At 45.5% G+C, this 19,997-nt stretch overlaps 1 protein-coding gene and 1 non-coding gene across 12 annotated transcripts in view; one reads left to right on the top strand and one right to left on the bottom strand.

Annotated features, from left to right (window-relative positions):
- TLE1 (TLE family member 1, transcriptional corepressor) overlaps positions 1-19,782 on the bottom strand; it is a 90,653-nt gene extending 70,871 nt beyond the window's left edge. For 8 of the 11 annotated variants that reach the window (XM_076008589.1, XM_076008593.1, XM_076008590.1 and 5 more), the window contains exons 1-4: positions 18,507-19,775; positions 17,650-17,750; positions 16,152-16,215; positions 15,995-16,039 (exon numbers count right to left, since the gene is read on the bottom strand). In XM_076008589.1, the coding sequence (XP_075864704.1) occupies positions 15,995-16,039; positions 16,152-16,215; positions 17,650-17,750; positions 18,507-18,530 (234 nt within the window). In that variant the 5' untranslated portion in view covers positions 18,531-19,775. Of the gene's footprint in view, positions 1-15,994; positions 16,040-16,151; positions 16,216-16,365; positions 17,545-17,649; positions 17,751-18,506 lie in introns of those variants that run through there. The other 3 variants (XM_012736276.3, XM_012736277.3, XM_076008595.1) reach the window with 2 other exon arrangements.
- Positions 11,873-11,979, top strand: LOC142874659 (U6 spliceosomal RNA). Its single transcript, XR_012922315.1, has one exon. It is a non-coding gene; the product is annotated as a U6 spliceosomal RNA (small nuclear RNA).
- Positions 19,783-19,997: the final 215 nt, after the last annotated feature.

Raw genomic sequence — 19,997 nt, 5'->3', positions numbered from 1 at the left:
TCAAAGAATGACAAAGCAACTCTATTCACTGGTTCTCCTTCCTGCAATGATGGTCTTTTGATTTATTTGCAAATGACAAGCTTGCCAGGCCCCACTTGAGAGCTGCCCTCATTTTTTTTTTTTTTTAAAGAATTCAGTTGCATTTTCCAAGATGAAGTTGAGTCTACAATGCTGTGTATTTGTGTAAATTTTTCCCCCTTCAGTTCCTTCTAATTAATGACTTAAATGTTTTGACCCAACTGTTGCCAAGCAGAGCATTTGGGCTTTAATTTGTCATTTTGGTAAAGATGCATCTTTGACAAAAGCATCGCAGCTGTTTCAGTTCCTAAATAGCACATTTCCATTATTCAGAAACCCTTGTTATATGGAGTTCAGAAAGGGCCAGTTCCCAGGAAACCACACTGACTTGTCCCGGGATGGAAAAAGGACAGCTTTTGGTGGCCTTAAAGGAAAATGCACTCTGTGAGCCAAAGAAGGTTTTCAAGACAGACTCAGCAGCATGAATCACAGAGCATCACCATGAAGTCATCGCCTATTGTTCTCTGGTGGAAAGAAAAGCACACCTCTTCCTTGGAACACACCCCAAGCAATCCTACACCTTTAACCCTCTTCACAGATCTTAGTCATTAGGGAGCTCATGAGAAATTAGATAATACCATCATACAATAGCAGGATTAGTGGGAGGAAAGGCAGACTACATTATCATCATCACTGGATGAAGGTTAAAATTACAATTATGAAAGTAAGATATGCCTATGTAAAGACAAGGACTGCACGAAAATCTGCAAAAATCAATTTACCTCTGAATGCCTCCCTTAACACATTGAAATCTTCAGTCAATCCATATGGAAGGGAAGGGAACTTCCTGCTTGAGGTGACTATGGGCCAGTGATTCCCTAATTTTAAAAGCAGCTACAGCTGAATGACCCACACCACACACGAATTAACAATTACAGCTGGGTAACTTCTTAGGGAAAACAGCTACTCCAGGAGGAGATCAATGCCACATAATGGCTGCAAGTTTGATAAATGTCTGCGTTGGCAAGGCCCCAGGGCAAAGCCATCACTGGACCCCCAAACTCAAAGCTGGTTGGAAAGTCTCAGCCCCTGAGCTGTATCTCTGCTTTCCCCAGGCTGAGCTGTTGGCAAAAGGCGGTGGTCCCCAGGGAAGCAAAAGAAGGTTCCTGCCCTTCCCAAATGGAACCTGGAATTCTCTTTTCAATCAACATCATATGCCAAGACACCTGCAAAGCTCCAGAATTTACTTTCAAGTAGCCAGAAGGACTGAGGGGAGGGCTTCTATTTCAAAAAGGGCACCAGAGTCTGCCTTAGGACAGTGCACTGTGTAGCCTGCAAGTTGGGGAAGGGGCTGGAATCCAAGGCTGGGAGCCACTGAGGCAGTCAACAGTTAACAGTCACAGTTAAGAGTTAAAAAAAAAAATTTTGTTTTCTCAAAAGCATCTGAGTCATGATTAAAATGAAATCTGGGATGCTGGCTTTTGGAAAAGCTTATTTTAAGTATTTAGAAGAGAATAAGTATAAGGACCCTAGATGACAGACATCATGGTGTACGGACTCATCGAATATTGACTCTGTTATGCATGTGGAGGCAAACTGGAATAAATACAATCAGCTCTTGCCAAAAACAACCCCAGTCACTGCATGGTGATACAATCCACAGAGAAATCTAAGCAAAAGAAAAATAATCACCATTCCTCCAAGATAACAATCAACCTACTTTCTGGAGAAAAAAGTGTGTTGTAGAAGAATCTATTTAGGGTTACAGGGACTGACCAAAAATATATATAATTAAAAGTATGCCAGCCTGGCGCAGTGGCATGTGCCTGTAATCGTAAGCTACCACGGAGGCTGAGGCAGGAGGATTGCTTGAGCCCAGGAGTTGGAAGCCTGCCTGGGCCATACAGCAAGAAAGACCCTCTTCTCTTTAAAAAAAAAAAAAAAGTATGCCAAAGAAAAAACCCCGAGTCTACTTATGCTCAGTCACATCAATTTATAATTTTAAAATTACACAGATTACAATGTTGTCTAAGAATACCTACACTGGGGAAGTGTTAAATAAAAATAAGAAGGGGAAAATAAAGGCAATAAAATAATAAACCAGGGGCCACCAGAAGTTACCACTCCTATAATTCACAAGTTATTTTACAAGTGGACAAATCAATTGATGTGCTCGTGTGTGTTTTTAGAAAACATCCTAGATATCTTCCATTAATTATGTGGGTTCCAGGACATGTCAATTCTCGTTTCCCCAGAGCACCAGAAACCAAATTTAACCCACGTATTCTGTTACACTGGTCTGCACTTGTGCGGTTCCCACAGGGCTGGGCTGGCTCAATAATGCTGTTCTTCCTTCTGGAAGAGCAGAATAGACTTCCTGCCATTCGGACTGTGAAACACAGTAATCCACCAGGGAATAAAGGTCAATGTTGCACTTTTGGTCATTACTGAATCATTTGAGATGATCTGTGGTGAGGATGAGAGGAAAATCGAAGGCTGTGAGAAAGCTGCAAATGGCTTGACCTCAGACCAATTTTCATCTCCATTTGTCTAATAGACATGTGCATAAAAAGCCCTCCCTCCTTCTGGGCCATTCGGCTATTTTCAAATCCGTGGCACAAGCCAGAAACCAGTTAAACAATATATTAACAAGGGGAAATAACCTTCTTAAGCCTCAGACTAATGCTCATTCGGGTTTTAGGTCATCGGCTGAAGTTTGGAATGCAATTTTCCAGACTGCACGCAGTACTGCGAAGTAGAAATTTTAACTAATGGAGAATCATCTGCAGTGCAGGGGCCATGTGCCAAAATCTCCTTACTTGTACATGCAAATGTATGCATGCTTACACCTCCACCCCCCACCAAAAGACATCCACACACAAAGGAGAACAGCAGTTCCGAAAACTATGTGTTGCTGCTAAATAAATGTGGGGTTTTTTTCCCCCGTATCCAATTAAAGCTGTTTAATCATTATTAAGGCATTTCAATCCTTAAACACAAAATATTCTTGGGAACCCAGAGCCTAATCATCATTTAAGCCATGGAATAAATGTCAATATCCCTCAACTTAATACCAACACTCCCCTTTACTGGTTTGGCCGAGCTACTTTTTTTTTTAAGGTAATGTCGTACCATATATAAGTTTAGGCCCCCACAGTATATCAATGTCAAACAACATCGTGTCAAGCTAAGATTCAATTCAGGTAAGTGCCACTGCCAAATTTTCTTGTTCCCAGACGGGCTTTAAGATTATTTTATTGCTTAAAATTTAATTTGTTCCAACTCGTGTCTCCATGACAACGTTGGCTAACCCTGCAAATCATTTGGGTAATTGGATATCTTATCTTTCTATTGCTCTCAAATCGAATGATTCTGCTAGAATTGTAACAGCCAATCAAATTTACAGTCCTCCTGAGTAATAGACTTGGAGAAGTAGCCACATTCATCTCCTCTTTACAGCCATATTAACCAGTATGCGACAAACAGTAGAATCCGGTCTTCAAACTATACCCCAAATTATAAATGGTGTCAATACCAATATTCGGACAGTGCAAAGTCTACTCAAAAGCCCCTTCCCTTTTACACTGCTTTAATTTGAGAAGCTACAATTGGTAGTTGTTCCACATAAACTTGGAACAACTTGGAGAGTAATTCCAGAAGCTAATCAGAAAAATAAATAATAATAGTAATATTTTAAAAAATCACAGCTTTGGGGGGAGGGATTTAATCTTGTGATAAAATAATGACCAAAACACTGGCCACACAAGATTACAGTGATGCACCGATGCTGACTTCTCAGGGGCCCTGTATGTAGGTAAGCCATACTTAATAATTAGTCACGAATGAATACAGACTGAACAACTTGTTTGAAAGTCTCTGTACACCCTTACAGAAACCCACATAAACAAAATTTGACACCTCTTTGTACTTCATTTAATTCCCAAATATCACACAGCATCCACGGTAGTCAATTATGAAACATGGATTCCTTTTAAGATTCAAATGTCAGCAGTTCCCCCCTTGAGTTAGTGGTATGCTTTTGGCCTTTGGTCAGCTAAAAAGTACAGAAGTTGGATACATTTCAGTGGTCCAATTCCAATCTTCTCAGTAGCTGTGCAAAGACACTGGCTCCAAGGGAGCTCACGGCCCAGGCACTGTAAAAGAGCCAGCCGCTTACAAATGGAAAAGGCTCTGGAAGCCAGGCCAGCTGGCAAGCGGGGAGGTTGTCAAGAATCTAGTTGCTTCCCCTAGAACGTCAGGGCCACTTCTCAAGCTCAGCAGAAAGAGACGTGGAGCTTCTCAGCACACCCACATTGGATGGCAGCTGAGCTTTTAAGCTAGTCTGAGAGCAGGAACTGGCACGACTTGTCTGAACTGTGCCCTGCTTTATCCCCAATACAAAGACATGCAAGAAGTTTCTACCACATCATGCTTGGCAGTCAGGGTCTACAGCCTACAGTTCCTGTGTGTCCAATCCTAGCGGCTCTGCTTTTCTTCTCCCTCCTAAGATTTGGGCTTTCATTTTTGTTTTTTTCACTTCCCAAAATATTAGCACAGAAGCAGCAGCTGTGAATGTGACAGTCAACAAAAATCCCCAGCCCGGGGAGTAGATGAAGAAATGTAACACTGCAACTATTCCACTCAAACTTTTGCATAAACTTTACAAAAAGCAAAAGAAAACACTCCCAGCATGTGTATGTGTTAACCTCATCAAGGTGAGACTTAACTTCATTCCCTAACCAAGCAACAACTTGACCTTGTAATTCCACCTAGCCTCCTTATTTGAGATGACAAATTCTCTTCAAATTCAAGAGATGATTTTCCTTGTTACATTAAAAAGAAAAAAATCTGAAACGTATCTCCCCCACTTTATTCTGCCAAAATGCACTTCAATAGAACGCACCAAGTCCTCTTTGTCGTTCATCCATCTCCTTAAATGAAAAAACTCCACACAACTTTATTCTCACTGGTAGTTACGTTAATTACTTAAAGCTGTTGCCTTCCAAGGACACATTTTGCTGTTTGGCCTAACAAAGGCATCTTGCTTAGATTCCTTACACAATAAAGACTGCCAACGGGGGCCTTATTTTATTAAAACAATTTTTTAAAAATTTTTCCTTTTGAGCCTAAAGATAAATGTGTATGGAAAGGAAACAAGACTTTTGTAATTGAGGGGAAAGGGGAATGAAAAGTGAATTAATTCAAGATGTAGGGAGGAAAACAAGATGGAAGTATAAATGAAGCAAGGCCTAGAAGTCCAACAGCAGGGGGAGAGTTTTAAAGAGCTTGCTAATAGACACAGGCAACAGCTATCTCTCAAGACCGTAGGTGTCCTCAAACTATGGCCCTCGGGCCACATGCAGGTGTTTTTGCCTGTTTTGTTTTTTCACTTCAAAATAAGGTATGTGCAGTGTGCATAGGAATTTGTCCATAGTTTTTTTAAAACCATAGTCCGGCCCTCCAACGATCTGAGGGACAGTGAACTGACCCCGTTTAAAAAGTTTGAGGACCCCCGCTCAAGAGTATCCCCATGCCAGGAACCAATGCAACTGCTCCTGCACACAGCAATTCGTTTAATCCTAAGAACTACCTATGGGTGGGTGCTATTGTCATCCCCTAACCTTACTTACCTGTTTTCTCTTTTTACCTTTTTCTTTTTGAGACAGAGTCTCACTCCGTTGCTGAGGCTAGAGTGCCATGGCATCAGCCTAGCTCACAGCAACCTCAAACTCCTAGGCTCAAGCAATCCTGCTGCCTCAGTAGCTGGGACTACAGGCATGTGCCACCATGCCCGGCTAATTTTTTCTATATATATTAGTTGGCCAATTAATTTCTTTCTAGTTATAGTAGAGATGGGGTCTTGCTCTTGCTCAGGCTGGTTTCAAACTCCTGACCTCAAGCAATCCGCCCACCTAGGTCTCCCAGAGTGCTAGGATTACAGGTGTGAGCCACTGCGCCCAGCCTAATTTTTTCTACATATATTTTTAGTTGTCCATATAATTTTTAGTAGAGACAGGGTTTCGCTCTTGCTCAGGCTGGTCTCGAACTCCTGAGCTCAAACGATCTACCCTCCTCGGCCTCCCAGAGTGCCAGGATTGCAGGCGTGAGCCATTGCGCCCCGGCTTGTTTTCTCTTTTTAAGGAGGGAATGATTAATATCCAACACAGAGGGAGGTTTTGAGACTTGACAGAACAACTCCTAGGATACATGGGGGCTCCACAGATGGAGGCTATGACCAATGCTAATGTCCCAAAAAACCTGACTCTACAATAATAAACCCAAGAAGCTGACTTCCGAAAGCCAAAGAGCTGCAAAAGACAACCGAGTGAGAATGGAGCGGGCACCTGTTGCTGCAGGATGCATGGGGACTGCATGCCCTTTCCCCACCCGGAGGCCCATCCTTTCTTCTCTCCATACCAGGCCAAGATGCTGATCAATGTCCAGACCCCCTTTCCTAAACCAAAAGCGACCTTTTTACTTTCACTCACTAATCCATAGAAGCCTTTCAAATGGCACAAATAAAGGCGGCTGCATTTTGTTCTCTAAATCAATTTTCTCCCCAGCCATCAACTAGATGTTCCCGCACAGAGAAAGAACAGCCCTTCCCTTCTAATTCAAAAATCCATACTGCCATTGCCCTTGCAAACTGCTAAACAAGCAGTATCGGCAAGTCACTTGTGTTCTGTAATATATTTACTGCAAATCCCAATGGCTTGCCTCCTAATGCAGTTTTCTATTGTGTCTGTGCGTGTCAATACACTGGCTGGCCACCGTACTTGTAAGAGGCTCTGACCGGCTGTTTGCTCAAGGCATCAAGAGGGCACGGAGAAGGAAGAGAAGGAACAAAGGCCGTGCTCCTGAAGAGCGACCTGGAGGCCACTGCCTTGGAGAGAGGTCCACACACTGGGGTCCTCAAAGAGCTCTTGCTGCTGGTACTTCACACCCCAGTACCACCCACGGCCCCAGAGGCCGACTGAAATTCTCCACCAGGACAGTGTCCATAACACAAAGTTCAAAATCAGAATCCTTCTGCAAAATCACGGCCAACTTTCCTACGTATCAACACTAAAGCTGTTTGCTGTTTCCCCTAGCAAATACACTGGTCACATCTTTAAAGGTGCACTCTTAAGTCAAGTCTCATTAAAAAGCTGAAAGGAAGGTAGACAGGAGGGCTTGGTAAGGGAAATCTGGCTTTCCTGTTTAAGTACAAATCTCTGCTTTTAGGTTACAGTTGAAAAAGAAAGCACCTTAACACCCTGCAATGGTGGACTACCTAATACAACCAAGCCAAAAACACCAAGGGCAAGTCTAGGAGGAAAACGGTTATAAAAATCTGTTAAGACAATTCTTAAAATGTACATGGAAATCCCTGCTTCACCTATCAGTCTAAACTGAGGTTGGTAGCCAAAGGAAGGCCTAATCCTCGAACAGGTCCTTCCAAGTTCCCCAGATTATTTGTTTATTTCTCTATTTGGGGGTGGGGTGGGGGTGGAGGCAGTCTATGTAAGATATGTATGTAACAGGCAGATGCTATAAAATGTTAACTTATAGGCTCCAGGTATAATATAGGTGTTCACTGAGCATCTCTCTCCTTTTCTGCATACTTGAAATTTTTCATAATAAAATGTTTGGGAGGGTGGGGAGGACCATGTGACGACTACTTTAAGTAAATAATCAGTGGGTATAATCATTATTTTACTACGAAATCTGGTGACAAAATCAAGTTTAATGCCTTGAGAGAAGCTTGTAATGCAATTTATCCACACTCCATTGGCAGCTGTGGTTCCAGGGACGGTAACACATGCACGTGTTCAATTCACACCAAGATCCAGGCCTCAGCAATGTGCCAGGCTTTGTTTTCTCTTTTTCAGTACAAACCCAAATATATTACTGCTATAATTAAACTCCTCATTGAGAAGCTTCAGTGGATATTCTGATCATAAATCACTTTCCCAAAAGAAAAGCAACTAGCAGAAGTGGATAGATAAGGTTATTAGGACTGGACCGAACAGATTTCATTTTAGCATAAGGACCTATACTGCCACTCTTGATTCAAGTTTTCATTCTGGGTTCCATGGACTAGCTGAAGGATCTTGAGATTACCACAAACCATCAAAACTGTTAAGCAAAGCTATCTTGTGTATTTGTGTGTAAAAATGTATACAATCATTTTTTTTTTTTTTTTGCAAAGTAGCTTTCACCTGATTTTCAAATGTTCAGGATTTAAAACAGTTACAGCTGCCACTCTGCAGCAGGACTATACGAAAACACTATTAACCGACACCTGCTCTGTGCAACTCCTTGGGAAGGGTGGATAGAAGTCTCAAAGTAAGCTTCAAGCAGACTGCAACCCAGCCTGAGCGACGCAAGAGGCACAAGAAAAACCATTCTCACAGAACACTGAGCAAAGTGCGGGCCACGACAGCCCGCTGCTGGGGCAGTCGCAGCCGCGCCTGGAATAAACAGGCGGTGTTGGAACTGGGCCTCGAGGAGACGAAGAAATCCCACATCAAGCCCGACAAAAAGGCCTGGACTTTTTATAAAGAAAACAAGAAAACTCAAAACATACTTTTCGGCAAGAAAGAGAGACCCGTTTGGCTGGACTGAGGGAACTGCAGGGAAGAGAAAGAGGCAGTGGCCAAGACTGGAGGAGAGAGCAGTCAGGGGCAGACCCAGCTGGCTGTGAGTGACAGTCAAAGAGGCCGTTGGAGTGGGAAGTCGAAATTAAAAAGGACACGCGGACAGAGAGGCCCAAAGCCCCAAGTTCCTGAAGATGTTTTGCATTCGCTGTCTTCCCAGGGCCAGAGTTCTGAGTGTGCTGCCAGGTTTGAAATGTAGGCTAGTGGCCTCTGAAGGACAGTGGGGACATAGGGCAAGCTAATGGAGTACCCTGAGGACAGGAGGACTTTTAACCCCTCCATTTAAAACGCCCGTTTATTTTAAATGTATACATTAGTACAGCAATGTATATAAAACTTACACACTTGCAAATAAACTATTAGGGTGATTTGCACTCAAACTTTTTACCAACAGGTCACACACAGTCCTAGACTAATAGTGTGGATTAATAACCTAGTTAGAGCAGTAATAGTACTAATATCAAACCCAGTCTCAAATTCCATGTATTTCAGTGGTTTAACAAACTGCATGATTTGGATTGTGTGCATTCAAAAGCACCTACATTCTCACATACTGACTCCACCTCATCTAATGGATAATGAGTATCTCAAAAATATCTTAGCACACTGGGAACAGGTTTCAGGGCCACCTCAGCTAGTTGTATATACAGCACCATCTCTTCCAGCATACACAGTGCTGTGCATCCAACACACTTAACAGTTTTTCTCTACTTGGCAGAAAAAAGAATTCAACTGATAGATGTTTCAGAATTTGTTTTTTCCTCCCACCAAAAATGTACCCTACCCTACCCTTTTTCTGCTAACATATTTTATGGTGAAAGGATGACTAAGTAGCAAATACTACTACCAAGAAATACTACTACTACTGCTAAGAAAAAGTAAAAAAAAAAAAAATTGTTTTATACCTACTATGACAGCTTATAGGGAGAGTGGGTAAACAATTGTGCTCACTGTTATGATTTCATATTGCTTCAAAGCAGGCAAACAGAATGAAACTTCATAATTAAAATTTAAATGTCAATGAAATAGATAACTGTGCTAAAATCACAGGTTATTTGATAAAACCATGCATCATTTCTTGGATTTTCATAAAAAAAGACATTAAGGCAACTGGGTGGTCTACAACAATTCTGAAAACATCATACTCTTGCAAACCACTTTCGAAACCATTTTGTTAAATCAAGTGAGTGATAATACATATATATATATATAAAAATGTTAAAATTTCAATGTGAATTTCATTTTTCAAACCAAATCATGCTTCAGAAAAAAAATTAGAAAACCTCTTCTACGCCTACCCACACCTACATACACACACCCATACACACACTAGCTCCACTTAAAACGTCAAATCATATTCCCAGCACAGTCCTACAGCACACTTACGACTACGGAACTCACCAAGCCCAACAGTGAAGACTATTTTGAAGGTATAAATGACTAATCTTGCCAAATACAAATAAGCCAACCAATAAAACCAGCTGTCTAAAATTTAATTTAAAACCACTATACCGAATATCCCACAATAAAGGTACTAGCTGTGAGAATTTGAATTTAAAAAAAATCGGAGGCAACAATAAGCAAGAGTGAAGGGAGGGTTTGGGGAACTGAGACGAATCAGAGCTTTGAGCAGAGTCCCGTCAGTGTCTCACTTTCCTCCTATTTTAACCCACTTCTGGAGACCACAGAAGGTTTGATAAAAGAGCAAAGACGCAGATCTACGAAAACTTTTTTAAATGGCTCCATGAGCCAGTAACGGAATACACTCTTGGTTCAACTCAAAATAATTTATTCAGGCCGGGCGCGGTGGCTCACGCCTGTAATCCTAGCACTCTGGGAGGCCGAGGCGGGCGGATTGCTCAAGGTCAGGAGTTCAAAACCAGCCTGAGCGAGACCCCGTCTCTACCATAAAAATAGAAAGAAATTAATTGGCCAACTAATATATATAATATAAAAATCAGCCGGGCATGGTGGCTCGTGCCTGTAGTCCCAGCTACTCGGGAGGCTGAGGCAGGAGGATCGCTTGAGCCCAGGAGTTTGAGGTTGCTGTGAGCTAGGCTGACGCCACGGCACTCACTCTAGCCTAGGCAAGAAAGCGAGACTCTGTCTCAAAAAAAAAAAAAAAATTATTTAAATATTTACTAAAAGAACAGATTTTCTTCCTGTGTTTCTTAATAAACACTACTTGGGAGAACATCGTAAGCCCTGTGACGATGGATAGACTCTCCTCAAGTTACACACACCTCGTACATTGAGATGACTCCCGCCCTGGGAGGGAAACGAACAGACTGTATGTAGTCTAGTCCAACACCCTCACTATCCACAGAGGGAAACTGAGGCCCAGGGAACTTGTTCATGATGTACTAGGTCCCTAATTAAGTGACCTTGATGAGCTAAAACAGAACCAAGATACATCCTACAGAGCGTGGCCATTTCCCACGGGACATTCAGCCTCTTCTCTCCACCTGGAAAGGCAGAAAGAGGGGGACTGAGGCACTGATACCCCCCCACCCACATGGAATGGCCGGACTCTCCCTCCTTTGCCTCACCCTAATCCTGATCAAAACCTGTCCTTACAGAAAATTTGGATATTTTGTTCCGTGTGGATTTTGGGGGTAAGTAATTTTAGTTTTTTAAAAATTACTTACCACGATTGCTACATTTTCTGATGCCCCCTTAAATTTCATACCCAAGACCTCCCTCACCTTACCCCAGTGCAGGCCATGGACAGAAACCAGCAACTAGTCCACTGCCCAAAGGGCTGGGGAGGTGACTGCTGAGTAGTAAGAGATCAGCCCTGCTTGCCGCCAAAATACAAAGGCTAATCTTGCACCTGGAAATCTAAGGTCTAAATGCACAGGGAGATTTATCTCTTGTAACTTATGCTTGTAAAGGGCAGGCCTGGCTAATGAAGTTGGGAACCACTCCAATCTTGATGACAGCTACCCTCTTTGTATGACAAGGTTATTAACACCTGGTAGAGCTTAACTCTAAGTGCCTATACTCCAGCTAGTCATTTCCTGGTGGAGACTCTGACTTGGGGGAAAAAAATCTCAATGTGAGAAACTGTAGACAAAAACACAGATGGTTAAAAAAAATGGGAAGAAAGATAAAACTTGCACAGGAAGAACAAAAGAGTTACATCTAAGGAATTAACCCATGGGAGAATAACTAACAGTTTTTAGTATTCATCTAAATACTTAAAAAAAACACTTGTGCTCACTTTGGCAGCATATCTACTAAAACTGGAAAGATACAGGGATGATTAGCATGGCCCCTGCCCAAGGATGACATGCAAATTCATGAACTGGCCCATTAAAAAAGAAAAAAAGGTGCACTAAAAACCTACGTATTTTTCTAAAAGAAATTTTAAAGCACACATCAAAATCGCTAAAGCAGTTTCATTTGAAAATGTACATGATCAGAGACACTGTGCTTGCTGAACTATCACATGGAGTTTGGAAACATTAAGCTCTTTCCCCTTCCCACCCCAAAACCAGGATTGCAGAATACATCATCCTTCCTTCCAGAGCCAGGCCTTTCTTTCATCTATTTTTAAATTCTTCACCGCCCAGCAGAGGCTCAAGTGCTTGCCTCTGCCCACTCTTCAGCAGAACACAGACCAGACAAAGTGACTGATCACACTCACTACAGAGCTGGGTCTCCACCGGGATTCCTAACGTGCTTCTTTCACCCTTAACTATATTTTAACCTGAACACTGAAGACACTGTGGCTCACTGGGATACATCTTTCTACCTACCCACGGGTCTGACCCCCACAGACCAGTCATCAGCACTGCTAATGTTCCCAACTTTTAGAACACATGCCTAGCCAAGGTGTGTCTTGTAAGTCATGAAGTTGACCAGCACCGCCAGTGAGAACTGAAGAGATGCACAGCTAGGGGCCCACCTCATCTTCCAGCGTGGTAGGGACCTCGGGAAGCACTGGCAACCCTGGACCAGGTAACCCAAGCTCAAGCTTCAACAGAAGCTCAGCCTTGAGCAAGTCCCAGACTCCAAACACATTCCCCACAGCTGGAAGAAGAGCAGAACACCTACCCACTCTATTTCTCGGGATGCCTGTAGAGGTCATATTAGACAAATAACTATTGACAACTGTTAATTACTGTGCAAACTGAAGCCATCAATGACAATTTATAGCATGGTTTTTATCAGTGTGCTGGAAAGATACATGAGTAGGCTAGATAAGGCTTATGTATGCATTTACAGTACATCTTGTTCCTAAAAATGTCAAATGAAGTAATACTAAGCCATATGACAGAAAAATAAATTTAAAGATCATGCTGCCACACACACTAGGCACAGCCATGGAAACAAGGACTCACATCAACTTGCTATTTTTGAATGCACCGTAACACTCTGATGGTATCAGAATTGTCTAAGTTTTTCAAGAGGGTTTCCACCTCCTTCTTGTAGAGAAACAGCTAGAGCTTACCATCTACACAGATGAGAGATGGGCAGACAGAGATCTATAAAAGGCTCCAAGAAAAATAAAAATTCTTAGTGCTACAGTAAAAGATTTAAGTATCTATTACCAGTCCTGTTCCACTGCCTGTTCGGTAACCAGCCACAAATGGGAGCAGAACATATAAGGGGAAGGCTTATCAGGAAGTGTTGACACAACATAAACACAGACTGTGGGCACCACACCAAGGAAGGAAACCACAATTATACCATTCTTGACTTGGATGCACTTTCACTTTAAAACTTCCAGACGGAAAAGTCAGTGGTGAGATTTGACACTGAAATCTCTAAAACTCACTCCTTCAACAAACCCGTTGAAAGGTGGGAAGGGAGAGCAGTCGTCACACTGGAGACAAATCTTAACAGCATTAAGCCTCTCTGCTTTAAAAGTTTCCCCATCACTGCATTTTTTTTTTCAGTAACAAAGATGTTGTCAGAAATGACAATTTTTTGTGTTCCCTGATGATGCCTTGCTAGCATTTGGTTATAAGCCATAAAGCAGGAATAATTTCAGCCTGTCAGGAGTCTCGCTAATGCCCAGTTTCCCCCTAGAGAGAATTCCTGTCAAATCTAATGAGAGCTCCAAAGGCCCTCTCTACAATATAATGAGCACTTAGGCCATGCTGGTGATCAGGCGGCAAAAAGCATCAATTTGAGCCTGGCTACACCCTGGGGGCCAGACGTCACCAGTTTTAATAAGAATTATGATTACTAGCTGCACCAAATGCCTCCTCAGAACTTATTATTAATGTGTGACATTCAGAAGGATGTTTTTCAAACGTAAGGCCACTTTAAACTGAATTATAGCACTACTCTGCACACCACTCTAGTTAAGGGTCTGTCAGCATTTACAATATAAACTAAATTTCAGGGGGGCTTAATACCCTGTTACTATGAAGAACATGGTGTCTCCCAGTTTTTTACATTTTTCAAATTACTGAGCCAATTATACACAGCATATTATTAATGCATACCGGCTCACGGACAGACAGTATATACCCACAAATGCCTGACACAGTACAGAAACTCATTAGTAAACTATTTTCACACCATGGGGCTTCTGACCCACTTTGCTCCTTCTTCCTATACCATAAAGAAGAGGTTATCCCATCATGTAACCTATAGGAACCCAGAAAAACTACACAACTCTTTCAGCTCTCCCAGTAAAGCCAACACCAGCATTCAACAACATACATAGGTAGTGTTGCCTTGTAAGAGTCCATGAAGTTATTAAATCCTTTAGAGTTATGGTTTTAAGAAAAAGCTCACTCTCCTCTTACTCTTCCAGAGTACCTGTCACCAAACACATGCCCTTCAGGATAACTTTAAAAAAAAAGTTTAGGGTAGAAGTCTTGGGCCAAGTTTATTTGCATAATTCATTTAAATGGCCATAGATGCTAGTCATAGATCTTCTTTCCCATTTATTATCAACAAGTTACAACTGCCTCAATAAGCCACCAGCCACTGAAACACAAAAACAAAAACATAAACCCAACACAAACTAGGCTACCAACTTTGCAAATCAGAATAAAATCAGCACTTTAAAGGCCCAATTATATTATTAATGAAAGGCCCTGAATGTGTTACTATATCTCTTTCCAAACACATATCTGAGAACAGATCTAATGTACATGATAACTTAACACTATGAAATCTATGATGAATTAAAAATCAAAGAGTGCAAAGTTACAAAAGCAGAATTCAACTCTGAAACACACTTGCTTAATGAAAGTCTTTGAATATAAGGAAGATCTGAAGGCTGAACTAATCAATTTCTCCACTGTGCCCCAGCCGGTCAGCCATGCTCTTTAATTTAATGAAACAAGGGTGTGAGATGAAATAGCACATATACATCAAGTAAGAATTGTATTGTTGCACTTTGAAATGTGTCCAACTGTGCAACTTCATCTGATGATAATTTTTTAAGAGGCAATCGATTTCTAAAAGACTTATTGTACCAGCGTCTTGATGAAAAAGTGAATGTCAGCATATCTCCAGAATACTTACACCCTGCCATTAATGCTTTCTTTGGCAGACAATGACTACTCAATCGAGGGTCCTTTGGGCTGAGCAATCATTTAGCTTTTCTTCTCTTATGAGGTCCTTAGTGCCTTGTTCCAGCTCAATACTCTTTTTATACACCATTATAGTAGCCATAAGTGTGAATTTTATGGGAACTTGCAAACTCATAGTCATAGCTAGAGCTTTCCAGTCACTAATCTTTTCATGCTTTTAAAACCACTAGGACTGAAGCAACTTGCAACATATGCTCTGGCCATAAAAGGAAGCTTTTTTCCCTACCACGAAACCTGCAACAACTGAGGAATTTTTCAAAAATTTGCTTGCTAATAAGCCACTAATCCTGAGCGTTGCTTTATACCACCTCAAAGCAGGAAGAGTACTCCACAGTCTGTAAGTAGTACACTTTGTTTACCCTGATTAAAGAAACTCTTGAATGCTCTTCTTTCCTCCCTCAGGTCTACACTTTTTCCAAAACAGCACTACAAACATTAACTATTCTGAACTTCAGCAACTCTACGGGATACCCAGATCTTTCAAGTGGAGAATAAATCTACCCAGGTGAAAAGTAAACTCAAAGTCTCAATTCCTATCTGCCTATAAGCAGGCTAGTTTACATTTCCAAAATGCCTCTCACCTAGTCACTTAAATGCTCCATAATCAAGAAGCAACACTTGCTGCAGACTACTACCACCAATTCACAGAAAAAAAAACAAGGCAGAAAAATTGATGACAAACCCCATCCCGAGAGCCCACTATTGAGAACAAAGCCAGTATTATAAAATCATATGAACTGATTTCTCATTTCAGTTTGAGGTTTAACTAAAGCTTACCTGTTTATGCATTTCAATGTTTAATCCATATGACATTTCATAATACTGTAAAAAAAAAAAAAGAATCAAGCATTTCATTAACTTGTGTTTTTATAATGCTAACACATGTTTGCTAATATTACATGCAAAGGGAAAAAGTCCAATCTTTGATACCTACCATCACATAGTGCCTCTGCATTTCTGTCTTTTCACTTGCCAGTTTCTCACATTCCAATTTAAGGCTATGAAAACAAAACAGGCAACTTAATGTAAACATTATGTCACTTGTTTTAACATCTGCCTCACATATTTGCACTTCAAGTAAAAACACAGACCAATTTGGAAAAGCCATAAAAACTATCTAGGTAAACACCCAAAAGCTTTGTCCTTACATTTAATAAGGGAAGGGAATAATGTGAACAGTACAGGGTGTCCATTAAGCCACCATCCTTTTTCTTCTTGGTGCATACCTGATCAGATGCTAAGAAAGAAAAATCTGTCACAACCTCTGACTGATTCCTCTTCATGGTCATCTGTTCCCTACCTCCCTACATAAACCTATGTTTCTCTAGACTCCACCAAACTCTGGCCTTTGCACAATCTTCAGTCTTAGGCATGGGCTGTATCATTTTTGCCAACTCAGTCTTTAGGTTTGAAAATCCTATCTGTTAAAGTTATTTCTACAATTGCTGGTCCCTTTCAAAACCTTTGGTTTTTAAATCCCTGCCAAAATATGTCAAATAGCTGCTGCAATAAAGTGGGTTGAAGTTTACCCTGTTCGGTAAACATAGTGTGCAAGTATGCCTCAAGCTCCAGAGATACTATCTACAAGTAGACAAAAGGTCAATAATAAGAAAGCCCCTGACAAAATACGAAAATTCACACCCAAGGCACTCACAGCCTCCTCCGTAGGCTTTTTCTCAAGCACGACAAAACTAAAAATTGACATTCAGTTATTTCTTAGCTCACATCAGCTAAAACTTCATAGGAACGAGGGAAAGAAATTAACCTTTCTGGGAAGTTCATTATGGATAGAATACTTTACAAATAGTTTTCATTTATAAAACCTTTGAAGGGAGGCATCATTACATGAATCTAAGATAGCTAGAAATGTGACTCCACTCTCTTGTCCTACCCAAGCCGTCCCAGAATGACGCCAAAGCAGGTGAGGTCCCCCCCATAATGCTATCCACCTCCCTCATCATCACCAATGACGGCCACTGGTGAAAGCATGCAGCCCTAAATGGACTTTGCCTCCAACAACCCAATTCTCTACTATGGCAAACAGCAATTTCAACATGGCTTTGCTTCCCTGAACCCCCCCCCCTCCAGGGCTGAGGCATCGATTGAACCAATGTTTCAGCTCAGCCTGTTGAAAAATAAATAAGTGACGTGCAAATATTGACGGTTCTCATGCAACTCCTGAAGACACGAAAAAGGGCCTCCCTGGAAGAGCAGCAAGCGGGTAAAAGGGAAACAATGGGAGGAGGAGGAGACAAGAGGCGGCCCGGGAAGAGCCAGGCAAGGGGGTAGCGTGAATGACAGGTCTTAACTGCGACTCCACACGCCACCGCCTGGACGCAGGAACTAAGTACAGCCGCCGCCGCCGCCGGGCTGGGAGCCGCGGGCACGGGGCCGCCCGCACGACCCGACGCCCGGCGCAGGCGGACACGCACCTGTGATACTGCGCCTGCAGGAACTGGAATTCCTCCTTAATCCGGTCCAGGGACTCCGGGATGGTGAACTTGAAGGGCTGGCCTGCAGCCTGGTGCGGCGTCTGGAGGCGATCGGCAAGGGGGGCCGAGGGACGGGAACGCGGGCGGGCAGATAAAGCAGTAAGTCAGAGAAAGAACGGGTGGCACATAAACAAAAACATAAAGTTGGAAGTGGCACAAAATGGAGCCCCGAACTCGAGTTTGCGCTTCACGTTTTGGGAAGGGAGAAAGTGGACTTCCCCTGGCCCTCCGCTTCTACAGAGGCTCGGAACGGCTCCCGGCCCCCGGAGCGGGCCGCGCCAAGTGCGCCCAGGCCACCCGGCCAGGGGGAAGGGGCTGCCCGGCGGCCAGGCAGGACCGGGCCAGAATGCCGTCGCCGCCCTCCCCTCCCCCACGGGGGCGATAAAGACCCGGGGAACCCGAGGAGGAAAACAACTCCTTCCCGCTCCCCATTCCCAGAGTCGCCGGGGCCCCCTCCAGGCGCACCGGAACGGGGGCCGCATTGACATGTAAATAGGCGAGACCAGAAACAAAGGGGGGCGCCCAGCCCACCTCGGGGAAGGGGGAGGATGTGGCCGCAGGAGAGAAACCCCATCCTCCCCCGGCGCCCCGGTCCGCTCAGTCTAGACGTCAAGTAGGGGGTGCCCAAGGGGAGAGGAAGAAACCTAGTGTTTCAGCCCACTCCTCACCCCGGGAGGGGGACCCCGGCCCTCCCCAGCCCTACACCACCTGGGGAAGCGGGGTGTCCGCCGGTGGCGGCAGCCACTCGCCTCCCCAAGGCACAGGACAAGCGTCCCCCCCACTGGGCCGCGCCTCACCGGGTGCCGGCTCTGCGGGAACATCGCTCTGGCGGCGGCCGCGGCTCTGTTCCCGGGCAACTCAATTCTCCGCTCAATTTCCAACTTTAATCCCGCCGAGGAAAATTAAGCCGGGAAGCCAGGCAGAAGCGAGGAGTGCGGGGGGTGCGCTGGCCACGCACGCAGGCGCGCTCAGCCGGGCGCACCGGCCACTCCGCGCCCGCGGCTCCCGCTCCCGTCGGCGCGGGCGCCCGCCCTCAGGGCCACATCGCAGGGCGCCCCAGGCCCAGCCACTCCAAGAACCTGCGCGGCCACGCGGGCGCCCGGGGGCTGCGCTCCCACACGCCGGCCTCCGCGGGCGGGGGCGATGCGACTCCGGCAGCACTCCCCTCGGAGACCCGCGCGCGCGGCGCCCGTCCGGGGCAAACAAATCCAAGCGGGCTGCTCTTCTTTGCTCTTCTCCTGGCCCGCCTGCTCTCCGGGCTTTCCCCGCGGCGGCGACTGGCGAGGTGCAGGTGGCGCGGCGGCCCCAGCTAACCCCACACGAACAAACCCAGTGCTTTCAGGACCGACCCCACGGCCCCGTGTGCGCCTCCGGCCGGGGGCTCGCGGGCTCTCGGGAGGCGGCGGGGAGAGAGGTCGAGGGCGCAGCGGAGGCTCGGGCCGGGGAGCGAGGGATGACGAGGCGGGGAAAGTGCGGAGGGCGCGCCGGGAGGCGGCTCGGCACGCCCCGTGCTCCCAGCACACGGCGTTCTCCGCGGCCGCACAAGCCCTCCAGGCGCGACGGGGCTACTCCACGGAGGGCAGTCCCGCAGCCGCCCGCCGTTCCGCGAGCTCGGGGCGCATCAGGGCGCCGCGCCCCACGCGCGCTGGTCCCGCACGGCCGGCCCGGCCGCTCCGGAGTCTCCCTCCTCGGTCTTCTTTCTTCCCTTCCCTACGTCTGCGCCCCGCAAAGGGCGCTCCAGCCCCCTGCAAAGTTCTCTCACGACCTGACGGGCGACATCCACGAGACGGTGGAGAGGAGTGCGCCCCGCCGCTCGGCCTCCCTCCCGCGCGGGCAAACTCCGCGGGCCAGTCCGGAGTCGTCGCCGCGGCAGGGCCGAAGGGGGCTTGGGCGCCGCGGGACAGCGGAGGTCCGTGCGGGCGGCGCGGGTCCCGCCCGGCCGCGCGAGGGTGGGGGTGGAGCAGTTGGTGCCTCGGGGACGCGGGGCACGGGGTACCCGCCGCCGCTGCTGCTGCTGCTCCTGCAGCCGCCGCTCCCGCCGCCGCCGCCCGCGCCTCTCGCGCCGGTTACATTAACACGCGGTTTCACACTCCGGAGCTAACCAGCGCCGGCCCCGCCCAGCCCCGCGCGGGCGGGGGCCGCGCGCGCGGGGCCGGCAGGGGACGTGGGCCCGGCGGCTGGGCGGGGGAGCGGAGGCCCGCTCAGCCAATCGCGTGCGCCGTGCCCAACGTGGGGCGCTGACGCGACACCTCCCCGGAGCCAATGGCAGCGCGGCGCCGGTCGGGCCG

The sequence above is a fragment of the Microcebus murinus genome, chromosome 12 (assembly GCF_040939455.1).
Source record: "Microcebus murinus isolate Inina chromosome 12, M.murinus_Inina_mat1.0, whole genome shotgun sequence".
Lineage (NCBI taxonomy): Eukaryota > Metazoa > Chordata > Mammalia > Primates > Cheirogaleidae > Microcebus > Microcebus murinus.
Note: the sequence above shows the minus strand (reverse complement) of the source record. Positions and strands in the feature narration are given on the sequence as shown.